A 12,929-nucleotide genomic window follows, 5' to 3' on the forward strand; every position below is an offset into this window, starting at 1 on the left:
GAAGATGCGGCTGTGGAGTAGTAAAGCGAAGCAGAGTATTTTTGTTTTTTTATATGAAAGCGAAGCAGAGTGGAAGAAAGCGAAGCAGAGTAGAAGATGGCGATGGGATTAGGGTACGGATGGTGGGGTCCTGTGTTGACTCATGTGGGGCTAGTTTGACTTGACTAAAAAAAGGCCGAAGCCTGTTTTTTTTACAATCAATATCATGATATATGTATGTTTATAACTACATACGTGAGATTTATACATAGCAATTACAAAATACAATTGGAAGAAACGGCAAGGTTTTCAAACTTTCTTCTCCGAAAAAATCTTGTATTTTTCTAAAGTCAGCTGAAAAAAAGCATAGATACCAAAACATAGACATGCAAATTTAAAGGAAGATTTTTCCATAATTTTAATCTGAGTACCAATGCTAAGGCTATATGTGCGTAACTATTAAAGTAATCAACCAACATTGGGAGAAGTGCCAACACCAATATTTTAGATAACAATAGCTGAATTGCCTTGTCGACCTCGTTATGAGACAATTGTAAGAATCACCATTGTCAAAGACGTAGCATACGGAACAAAAACTGCTAGGACATCCTTGACAACTTTGATAGAAATTTCAAATTCGATCAGACGAAGTAAGATCAGAAAGATCGTACCTATATAACTTTAATCTTTTAACATCAACATTGACGTAGGGAAGAAGATCTCATCATCAAAAGAAGGGCCGAAGATCACTTATTGTAGACGATGGTATCTACATTATCGTGGAGATCGAAAAGAAAATAACTACCAAAACTCTAACCTAATCTTTTTAAAACACTAATTTTTTTTTATTGAAAACTCAACTGATAGATCGGGTTCCCCACTCCTCCCGACGCTGGCGAGACCGGCCGGAGAACTGGACACCTACTTAATTATGAGAAACCATACGTTTATATGAAGCAATAAAATTAAATTAAATACATAGTTTTTTGAACGATTTGGGATCACCGCAAAAATTCATTACATCGAACGCACAGAGCATATAGGAGCTCCCTAAGTTCCCAGGAAAGACTACTCTCAACTCAGAAGCACCGGCAAAACAAACATAAGAATTTACAAGAACTAAGAGCAAAACAGCTCATGCTAAACACCAACATAGATGCCACAAACAAGTTTTTAAGCTGAAACAAGACCAATACAAAAATGACTCAAGCTACTCCTTGACAAAGCAGGCTACTCATGCGCTTCTTCCATCTAGAGACGACCCAATCAACCGCTCGTTGGAACTGCTCATGCGCTTCTTCCATCTAGAGGACGCTAAAGCTGCAGAAATGAAATCATGCCGTAGATTATATCAACTGGCGTCTTCATCAATTTTCCTTCAGAAATCAACTTCTTGTGCGTGGTCTAGAGAGACCACGTCGCTGCAGTAATATTTTTTTTTCGAGGAATTGCTGCAGTAATATTCACCAAGCAACATCAAAAATTTCAACGTGGTCACGCCTAGTGAGAGGAACCAAGTCAAGAACACATGTGGACGCGTAGCACGTGAAGATATACCTGTGAATATTTTGTTTCAAAAAAATTTAACATTCTAAAATGTATCTAAGATAATAAATTTTAAAATAAAGGAAGCATATGTTTCCATAAGACAAAATACCACTCGGTCGCCTGGCACTACACTATCAACTACAACATTTTATCTAAATTTACACCACACTAACATCTAACAATACATGATTTTTTATCTACACACTATATACTATCATCTACGATTTGTATCTACTAATTTATAATCTAAAAACTAACAAAATTGTACACAACCAACAACTACAACTACAAATATGACTTAAATTTCTAAAAAGAATAACGAGAGACTACCACTACAAATATGTCATATGCTTAGTATTTATTGTTGTAGCATAATTTGTTTCAAATGGCTGAGAGTGCATAATGTGTCATTGAAAGAATCATGTGTTGTTTCTATTATAGAAGCATAATATTGTGGTATTCTTCTTTGATGTTTTATTGGGTTGACTTGGCGCATACTTACACCATGTTATGACTATAACCAGTCAACTAAAACCTCTATGATCATTTAGTTTTTGACTTGTAATATCACTTTATGCTTTGATTGATAATATTTTGTCGCTATGCATGATTATGGCCATTATTTCTCTCTTAGTTGGTCGCTCTCAGTCTTTTGCTAGCTTTCGCTTGTGCTGAGTATGATCTCTACTCGTGCATCCAACCACCATGAAATAAAGTTTGCCAATTGTATCTACCATATCTAGCTAGTAGCATTATTGCTATTCCAAGTAATTCATCATGTTTTTACCTTTCAAATTAAATCTTGGAATGAGAAAATTAGTCGATAAAGCTCTCACGAACTTGATGGCACATTTACTTTCTTGCACTTAATAAATTTGATCATTGTGCCTATCTTATGAAGTTTATATGTTTTCAAATTATGAGTTGGGAGTTAGTAGAACCATGCTTTCATGGAGAACACTTTCGACATTGCACTTATATTTAGTTGAGGTCATGTTCTTTTGTCTATAGATGCCTAGCGATGCAAAATAAAATGGAATCTTATCAGACCATGGAGTTTGTATATGAGTTAGGGAAACGTCTGGGACGCTAATCTAAGCCATGCATCATTCATGGTGGAAATTTACAGCTAAGCCGTAGTGAGCATTCTATGAAGCATTTGAAATAAAAAGCTATACTCATAGTAAATAAAAAATTGTTGAGGTGCTCAATGTCTGTTTGTCTTGTCATTTTGGCATGGGATTGCTCCACAAGAGTACCTCCATATCATCGGGCAAGAGGTACCCCGTTGGCGGTTCTCAATGATACATGTATACTTATAATGACAAGAACTTATTTGGGACCTAAGTTGAGTAACATGAGATTTAGGTACTCGCATTCAAGGGGCATGAGATTCTCAACTTGTGATTTGCAATCATATAGCTCATCTTTGACTCACATTAAGTTTAACAATTCAAGATGCTTATGATAGGGGCAATAAGAGCTCAAACCTAATAAGTACCATACTTTTTGGAAGATTCATAAAACTTTGTTATCTTGCTTACTCTGCAAAGATTCTCTCTTTTACTTTTATGTTGAGTCTTCATCTTCTACTTTATGCACCAATTAAGAGAGCATAGTTGTCATTCGTAGTGCAATATGCATAGTCCGAAAATTATTATTGATTGATTCATGATTGTGCTATTGCTTGTTTTTAAATTACTTGTATCTAGTCACCCTCTGAACTTTGAAGGTGTCCTGGCATTTATGTTTTGCTATTCCATAAGGACATGTGAGTACCACTTTATTATGTTTACTCTATGATCATAAACACACAGTTACTTTCAATGCACTATTATTCATGATCTTTTATTTGAGTTACTCTTCATGTTATAACATAGTTGCTAAGTTCAATTGAATCATATCTATCATGCCTATGTTAGAGTACTTAGATCCCAGCTCAAAAATGCTCTACAAGCTTGATCAAGATTGTGTTAGCTTCATGTCACCTAAAAATTATCTTAGTTATCTTACCTACTCGAGGACGAGTAGGAGTTAAGCTTGGGGATGCTTGATACGTCTCAAACGTATAATTTTTGATGCTTCATCCTTGTTTTACACTAATTCATATATGTTTTGCTTACACTTTGTTTTGAGACGTTTGAGACGTATCACGCGGCTTCAATGTCCACCACTTTGCCTCTTGTGCCTCTGAACTGGTGGGCGGGCCTGTGGCCTTCTGCGCGAGCCTTCAATTCTATCTGCTTCGCTCCTACGCCGACATTTATGGTAGCCGCCTTCCGGTCCTTTTTAAGGCAAGCAACCACACTAGGCATTCCCCATAGGCATAGATCACTTTTCATCACCGCGTCGCCGACATGGACATGAGTTGGCTGAACTGGCACGAGGCTATCGAGCTATCCAAATATGGCATCATGGCGTCGCCAAAAGTGATGGTAACGCATGGCTGGGCCATCCACTTGGGCAGGGTTCCCGTGCTGCCATTGCCCCGCCGGCAAGGACTTCGGCCATGAGGTCTTCCTCCGTAGTTAGAAGGACGCGTTGTGGCTCGACCCAAAGTACAAAGATGATAGCAACTACTGGCCGACGCTATTTCGCGACGAACAGGAGACAACTCTAAACCACTTCACCAGCTTTCAATCACCACTAGAGAAGAACAAAGCGAGTAGTTAGTGCTCGGCCACACCATCAAGGACTTCACCAAGAATGCACGGCGTGTAGCCTTCATTCGTAGGCTACATACGCTGGCATTGTCACCCTCGACGCCGACAAGGAAAAATAGGGGTTCTCGGTGGACTCTAGCAGCGCGCTGCCCAAGCGACTCCGGCAAGGAAGCCTTCACGGCGTATTAAGTTTTTAATCCGTATGAATGAACGGTGTACTGTTCCTCTTTTTTTTTACGAAACCTCGTCAGAGGGCGGGGAGCTCCCGCATTGCATTGTAAGAAAAGGGCGAATGGTCCGGTCAGTAAGGGAAACCGGACCCAAAAATCGTACAAGCACGATTAATTGAGGGAAACCGGTGAAACCCGCACACTACACACCCGAACGGTGCATTGTCCCTCTTTTTTCTCCATGTGTGATAAATAATGTTTCATGGAAGCTATTTCCATCTCAAAATAAACATGAAATGGTAATATGTGTCAGGCCAGTGGGTCAAGCCCCGATCCAAATGGACACATGGCAACATGGTCTAATTTGTATCCGCGGTTTGACACAAACGAATTAAAAGAAAAAGGTGAATGCTGAACCCAACAATACATTTTAATACGTGCCACGCCTTGTGACCCGGACTTTTGGCTCTCGGGTGTAGGCGCACCCTATATACTCTAAAAAATGTAGTAATTTCAAATAAAGTCAAAAAAAATCGAATCCTTTTGGGAATCAAAGATAATCAAGTATTGTACTCGTATAAATTTGTTTGGCCAAAAAATGTTTCACATTGACTTCAGGCAAAAAAAACAAATCTATGACGAATATAGCGTGAATAGTACTTTAATATAGGACCTTCAAGTCTGTTTTTTTCACCCAGGAAACAAGAGAAGTTATTCCATGGTGAATCTTTCGTATACAAGTACAATACATGATCATCTTTGATTCCCAAAAACATTTAAATTTTTTTGACCTTTTTCTGAATTATTATATTTTTTTCCATATAGGGTGCGCTTGCTCCCAGGTTCACCCATGCAATTTCGCCACGCCTTATCTATTCTCTGAATTGTATTGGAAGGGTCAGCTTACCAACTGTCTGTTGAATCAAGTCACGTTGATTTTCAGAAACTTAAAATGAAAACCAAGTAGATGTTCTAAAAGAAAAATCAACTTCTTTTGCAATATCGATCATATTGAGCGCTTAGAAGCAGAGGTACCTCCCACGGCTTAAGTGGACAAACAAGGGAATCTACTAATCTTAGAAAAGCCAAGACCAAGGTTTTGAATCCAGGTTGCACACTGCTTACAATGAGATTAAGTGGTGAGATTGTACTGGAGAATTACGGCAATGGCAAATAGGCTTTTGAAACCAACGTCCGAGGAATGAGAATCAAAGTCATAGTCCTGGCTTCTTGGGGCTACGTAATTGCACGCCAGCTTCGGTGATGGCTAGTTGACCACTGCTGGGTCGAGTCGTCGAGGACCGCGGTGGCCCTTGCGACATGACCTCGCGTAGAACCAAACAGCGACTGGGTGAACTGCTCCATGTGAGTCTTCCCAACGGTTTCCACACGGCAACAACGATAGGTTCCTGTCGAATCTGATGGGATCTGCCCTTGCAGTGGAGTTTTTAGAGCATCTCCAGTCACGTCTTCCAAATCGTGCTCCAAAGAGATTTGGAGCGCGTCGGACAAAAAAAGTTTACTTTCCAAACCCGTTTTTGTCCGGCGCGGTCAGATACGGTGTCCGGCGCCTCGAGCCCATCCCCACCCCACAGGGGACGCTCTGAACACGCCGGACACAACGAAAAGCGAGGCGGGGAGTGGCGGGGTGACCCGTCAGCGGCACATTGAATTTTAACCTAACCATCGCCTACCTCGTGAACGAAGTTATTCGCGCGCAGTGACACACGACGACATCTTTGCCTTAATGGCGACGGAGGGGCAGCCGAGACGTCTCGTCGGTGCTGCGCAGCCTCCACGCGTCGCCGGCGTTCGCACGCCACCGCGCGTTCCCACGCTTTCTTCCCGCCTCTTCTCGCCTCTTCCCGCGCTTTCTTCCCGACACCAGCGTCTATAAAAGGCCCTCCCGGCTCAATGGCAGCCACCACAGCCGCCGGCACCCCTTTCTCCACCACAAGCACAACCCTCGTTGCTCCACCGCCGTCTCCTCCACCACCAGTGTGCAATGATGAACCGCCCCGGCGATGGCCAGTTCCCTCCACCGTCGTCTCCTCCAGCACCACCTCCACCACCGGATTCGCAGTTCGACATCAACGTCGCCGCCCAGGAAGAGTGGCGGCGGCGAGGGACGGAGATTTGGCGTGCACATCGTCAGCAGCGGCGGGAGGCACTTGAGCAGCAGGCCCGCCAGCAGCGTGAGGCGGCGCACGCGGCGGCAAAAGCGGTGTTCTACGCCCCTGACCCCGCAGCTGACAAGAGCGTGGCGACAACAGCTGACGTAAACGGACGCTCGCGAACAATAAAATGCATCGCGCTGCTGGAGATGCCCTTACTGTATTTGTCTAAGGATGCCTGAAGCTTGGTGGCGGCGTCAGAATCGAAGGAGCGACAACAGAATCGAGGTCGATGACGGGGCATAGCTACGAGGGATCGAGGAAACCCGAGAGAGGCTAGCGGTTCGTCTGAAAGTTGGAATATCAAAAGGCGGTGGTGATGTTTAAATATAGGGCTAACTAGCTGCGTGCATGACAGGCGCATGCTGCCAATATTACTTGAGCGAACATAATACTCAAATTGAGCCAAAAGCACTTTCCAGGAAGAGTGGTATAAATTCCAACAGGCACCTTTCACAAGTGAGTTTCTATAGCTAAGCGCATGTCTAACGAGATCCCTTAAAAGGGCCAACTCGTATAATAACCGCCAGAATAGGGGTTTCAACTCTACCCGGCCGTCTAGCAGACCCCGTAAAAACGGCCCCCGCTCCGATTTTTGCTGTTTTCGATTACGGGACGGGTCGCTCCCTACTTGTGCGGGGTGGGAGCGGGGATAGAGGGCCAAACCAGTATCCCAATTCCGAAACCGCGCGCGGACATTTCAGTTCCCCCACCCGTTTTCCCCCGCGCGCCGCCGCAGCCACCCGCGCGCCGCCGCCGGAATCCGTCAGATCCGCGCCCCTCCGCCGCCCGCCGAGCCGCGCCGAGCTGCGTCGACGCCCGCCGCACCTCCGCCGCACCCGCGCCGAAGATCCACTTCCCTCCGCGCGCGCCGCCCTCCCGCCGCGGTCTTCTCCGCCGTTTTCGCCGGTGAGTATTCCGCCGCGTTCTTCTTCGTTCTCGCCGGTAGAATGGTCGTGTTTGGGGCTGATGTATGCTACACCATGGTAGATGGCTTCGGAGGATGTGCACATGGCGGATTTGGACGCGACGTCGACCGATTGGTCCTCGTCGGATTCCGACGATTCGGACATCGACGAGTTGCTCAACGACGACGAGACGGAGATGATGCTGCTCCTGTTCGGCGTGAAGCACATGGAGGACCGCGCCAAGCTGCTGGATCAGCGGAAAGGATCCGTGATGGGGCGTATGTGCATTCCGCGGAACCGCGCACTCGGCCACGAACAGCTGATGCAAGATTATTTTGCTGAGGTACCGACCTATCCTCCCCGCCTCTTCCGTAGACGGTACCGAATGCATAGGACTTTGTTCGAGAGAATCGTCAAAAATTGCGAGGCAAATTGCGATTATTTCAAGCAAAGAAGAAACGTTGCCCAAGTCATGGGATTTAGCCCATATCAAAAAATATCTGCCGCCATGAGGGTTATTGCATACGGTATACCAGCAGATTATACCGATGAGTACCTTCGCATTGGTGTGCAAACAACCACGGATTGCGTGCGTATGTTTGCCAACATGGTGATCAAGTTGTATGAAGAGAAGTATCTCCGAGCTCCAAATGAGGAAGATACAAAAAGGCTCATGGAGATCAATGAAAAGAGGGGGTGGCCGGGGATGCTTGGTAGTTTGGATTGCATGCATTGGACATGGAAAAATTGTCCAAAAGCATGGCATGAAATGTATTGTGGCAAAAGCCGTGATGCTACCATTGTTCTTGAAGCTGTGGCCTCTCAAGACTTATGGATTTGGCATGCTTTTTTGAACTACCGGGGACACTCAACGACATCAACATCTTGAATAGATACCCTTTGTTTGCAAGACTAGTTAAGGGTGAAGCTCCAACTTGTAACTACAAAGTTATGAACAATGAGTACACCATGGGGTACTACCTCACAGATGGTATTTACCCTAACTATGCAACCCTTGTCAAGTCCATAAAAGATAAAAAGGACAAGGCTTTGACAAGAAAGGAAGCTTGCTTCACCAAAAATCAAGAGGCATGCCGCAAGGATATTGAGAGAGCTTTTGGTGTCTTGCAAGCAAAGTTTGCAATTGTCCGGGGTCCTGCAAGGTTTTGGGACAAGGAAACTCTTGTTGATATCATGACATGTTGTGTGATTCTTCACAACATGATCATTAAAGATGAAAGAAGTTTGAACTTGCCATGTTTCTATGACAATGTTGGCACCCGAGTGCAGCCCGAGAGGAACCCTGATCGGATTGAAGCTTTTCTTGCAGCTCATCGAAGCATTGAAAATACCGAGACTCATCACCAGCTCACCCAAGATCTGATTGATCACCATTGGCAGGTGCATGGCCAATGAGTTATTACATTTATTTCCCATTGTTGTATGTGTGCAACATTCATTTCCTATTCTTATATGTGTGAAACATTTGTTATTTGTTTAATTCTTCCATTAGAATATTTGTTGACATTTCCGAAAAACATTATTGTAATAATTATGACGATTATTGTGTGATGTAAAATATTTATTTTATGTGAATGTTGTGTTGGTTCTAATATCCAATTGGTCAAAAAACCCTGTTTTGAGGGGTTGAAAACTCGTCCGAGCTACCAGACCCCGTATCCCCACCCCGTAAAACAGAATATACAGGTTCTGCTAGCTCGTCCGAGTTTTCGGCCGGCGAAAAGTGAATACAGAGCCCTCTACTCGCGTTTTAAGGGACGAAAAAATACGGAGCCTGTTAGACATGCTCTAAGCAATCAGCCAAGATGCACAACCGGCAAGATCGTCAAGAATTAATCGTGCTCTAAATTACAACAGAAGCCAGTATTGCAGCGACTATTGGCAGTGTAATGGCTAAAATTCCAGCAGCTCCATTCCCTGTGCTTCCTGTAAACAAAAGACGCAAGTCAGTACAAGACACACTGAAGATAATTCAACAAGATTCTGCATGTTTTTCTCAGGTGATCAAATGAATCGTGTAAACAGAGTGAAGTTTTTTTTTCTCTAGGCTTTACCTCCTCCGGGTGGCGATGGCGAGCCTGGCGCTGCATCCACCGGCGTTGGAGAGACTGGCGTCGCGTTCAGCGGCGTGGGAGCTGGAGCTTGAGATGGAGCTGCCCCGATGGATGGCGCGGGAAGTTGCAGCAGCGAAGGCCCGGTGTAGAAGGGATACTGCTCATACCTGTAGTTGCAGCGCAGTCCTAGAATCCTACCACCCTGCTTCCCGCTCATGAATTGGACGTAGGTGGTGATCTCCGCGAGGCAGCTACGGCAATCGGGCGGCGCCATGTCCGGCCTGCACTGCGCGAGACCGTAGATCTTCGGTTTCGCCTTGTCGACCGTCTCGAACCCCGCTTCCCCCGTGCCGAATCGCCTGGAGGAGTTGTCGGCCGCGTAAGCCGCGGTAGCGTTGATGAGCGCGCCCACGGCGGCGTCGAACGCCCTCACTGGCGCGGTCACGTTCTGCTGGTTTGTCAGTATGAGGGCCCCGTTATCGCCACCGGTGGGCGAGAGGAGGGTCTGGTTGGAGGAGAAGCCGACGTAGCAGTGGTCGTAGTAGACAGTGGCCGCCTTGCTGTTGGGGCAGAGCTTCTGCGCGTCCGCGAAGCCTTCGGAGATGCAGTCGCCGCAGACGGAGGCGTTGGCGTCGCCGCGGCAGAGCGCGAGGGCGTAGACGGTGTCCGGACGGGTGCCGACTGCGGCCACCGCGAAGAGCGTCGGCGAGGAGGAGGCGTTCTTGGGAAGGGTGGCGGAGAGGGCCCGGATGTTGGCCTGGTAGGCGCTGTTGGTGGTGAAGTTGCCGTTCTTGCCGCAGCTTGGCCACTGGGAAGCGGCCAGCGGCGGGAGGATGAAGGCGAGGAGGAGGGCTAGGTAGGAGGGGAGGTGGTGCGAGGCCATGGTGTTTGGCCGGACCTTTGGGTGAGCCGTGGAGAGAATGCGGTGGTGGCGAAGCAGAGTAGAAGTGTAGAAGACGAGAAGGAGGGTGTTGACTCGTGTGGGGCTAGTTTGGCTTCACTAGTACTACTAGTAGGGCCAGGTATTTGCGCGCGGCGCCCAGCTGGGTGGACGACCGCGACATGACTTTCGAAGAACCAAACGACGACGACGACCGGGTGACGTGGTCCATCTTCCCCAACGGTTTCCACACGGCAACAACGCAAATGACCTTCCTTTTCTCCTCTGCCCTTTCTTGGTGACGCCGCGCAGGAGTCGAAGAAGCCCTTCCTGACGCGGTCGGTCCAGCTGGAATTGAAGAGGCGCTCAGGTTTAATTACTGTAGCTTTTGAATCATACAATTGAGGCGCTCAGGTCCACATGCAGGAAGGAGTTAATCCATTCACACGTCCATGCGCTCGCGCGTGACTCCTCTTGATCGCTAGCGGACGTACCCTTCGATCTTCTCGCGGTCGGTCGGTCCAGGCGCTCGGGTTTCTCTCCATCGCCCACTTTTTCCCACAGCTGGACCGATCGACCGATTAGTTGCCGCTCGAACGCGCGTTTATTAGCTTTTGAATCACGCAAATGCGGGAGGTCAAACAGCCGGAGATAATTAATTAAAACACCTTACTTGTACTAGTACTCAGCGCATGCATGCATACATCAACGAGTCCCACCCTGACTGCAAGCACGGGATGGAGTACCACTTGGGGACGCAATCACCTCACTTCATTTTCTCATTCTTCTTTTATTAATCTGCTCGCTACTCTATTTCTCTTTTTCATCATTATTATACGCGACCACATCGTTCGATCGATGTACTCCAAGACTTCCAAGAAATAAAGATGGACCACATCAACAGTTTCACACACCATGCTTCCATTCAAAAAAAAAAATATACACATCCGACAAGCATTTTCATATGCAAACTCACATAGTAACAGTAATCAGCCAGCAAGATTAACCTACCAATTTAGACAGTGGCTTGTATTATGAACTAAAAGTCCATAATAAAGCTAATTCGGCCATAAAAAAGGGACACCTGGCCATGCATCAGGTAACTTATACTAGGTGTCAAAAGTTATAACTGCAAAGTGCGCACCCTACAGCCAGCACATCATATTAATAACTTCTTTCATTCTGTCAAAGGAGAATAAATACACAGAGAGGCGCATAGAGGAGACAAGGTGAAAAGCGGATATACACACCCAGGGCCGGCCCTAGGGGGGGTCTGGCGGGGCGGCCGCCCTCGGCCCAAAAAAATTAGGGGCCCATATTTTTTATATAGGCTTATTATACATTGCATAAAAAAATAGTTAACGTTTTTAGATAGGCTCTGGTCTATATTTTGGACCTTTTATTTTCGTATTCGCTTCCGATCCGGCCGGCCGGCCATGACTTCGCTCAGCGCTGCGCACGTACCGTTCCATGATTTCATCCGATCGACCATACAGGGCCATGGATCTAGGGATGTAAACGGATCGGATCGGATCGGATATTGCTCTTACCATATCCTTTACCATATTTTTGTAACGGATTCGGATCGGAGCGAATAATGGTCGGATGCGGATTCGGATGCGGATTATATCGGATTACGGATATGGAGCGGATTCGGACCGGACTCGGATCGGATGCGGATTATTAAGAAAATATACATAAAAAAATAGAAGTATATTTTTTTATGTAAAATATGTTTGTAATTATAGACTATAACTAAATGTACACACTTGTTCGTACAAGAAAGCAAATTGCGTGCTAATAGAATACATAGTTTGGCCGATGAACTAACTATATTATCTAAATATTTAGGGTTGGGCTAGTTTTTTCGGATTATCCTCTTTGTGGACCTCGGATAATCCGCAAAAAATGGCGGATAATCCGTATCCGTCGGATAGTATCAATACCATATCCTCTACCGTATCCATCGGATATCCGCTTGATCACTATCCGCATCCGTATCCATATCCGGCGGATTTCTAAAAATGCATACCATATCCTCAAAAACGGATACGGATGCGGATTCGGAGCGGAAATTATTCGTACCATTTACATCCCTACATGGATCGCTACGACGATATACGAAACGTCCCCTTTGATCGATAGGAAACAGAAACGTCGCGGCTATTGCCTCGCCCAGGCGGTTTCCGCTCGACTGTTCTTGCTCTCCCGATCGCGACCGGCGACCGTGCGCGACGATCTGCTACCCAGGCCATCCTGCTGCCTGCCTGCTTGTCCGCCGCAGTCCCAGACTCCAAGTCCGGCAGTCCCCTGTCTTCAATCTTGCGTAGAATAACGCCCGTCGCGGTTTTCTTGGAATTCTACTATATGCCCTAATTCGTGTTCTGATATTTGATTAACAATTTGATGAAACTGAGTGTGAGGAAGCAATCTTTCAATCGGAGGAGGATTTTAAAGTTAACAATTTTTTGGTTATGGTCGATATGGCGACCACATCTTTGAAGCGCAGATTTGAAGAACTCCAGTCATTCA

General features: G+C 46.0%; 1 protein-coding gene across 1 annotated transcript; it reads right to left on the minus strand.

Moving 5' to 3' along the window:
* Positions 1-9,257: 9,257 nt before the first annotated feature.
* Positions 9,258-10,420, minus strand: LOC124669566 (cysteine-rich receptor-like protein kinase 10). Its single transcript, XM_047206159.1, has 2 exons — positions 9,518-10,420; positions 9,258-9,389 (listed from the first exon to the last, which is right to left on the minus strand). The coding sequence occupies exons 1-2, from the start codon at positions 10,398-10,400 to the stop codon at positions 9,307-9,309; spliced, it is 966 nt and encodes a 321-aa protein (XP_047062115.1). The 5' UTR covers positions 10,401-10,420; the 3' UTR covers positions 9,258-9,306.
* Positions 10,421-12,929: the final 2,509 nt, after the last annotated feature.

This window comes from Lolium rigidum, chromosome 7 (assembly GCF_022539505.1).
Source record: "Lolium rigidum isolate FL_2022 chromosome 7, APGP_CSIRO_Lrig_0.1, whole genome shotgun sequence".
In the NCBI taxonomy this organism is placed as follows: Eukaryota; Viridiplantae; Streptophyta; class Magnoliopsida; order Poales; family Poaceae; genus Lolium; species Lolium rigidum.

What these genes read in the sequence shown, in the direction of transcription:
- LOC124669566 (XM_047206159.1), bottom strand. Translation starts at nt 10,400, where the DNA reads ATGGCCTCGCACCACCTCCCCTCCTACCTAGCCCTCCTCCTCGCCTTC. An exon ending in GCCATCGCCACCCGGAGGAG is followed by an intron (nt 9,390 to 9,517) that starts GTAAAGCCTAGA and finishes TTTTGTTTACAG; the next exon opens with GAAGCACAGGGAATGGAGCT.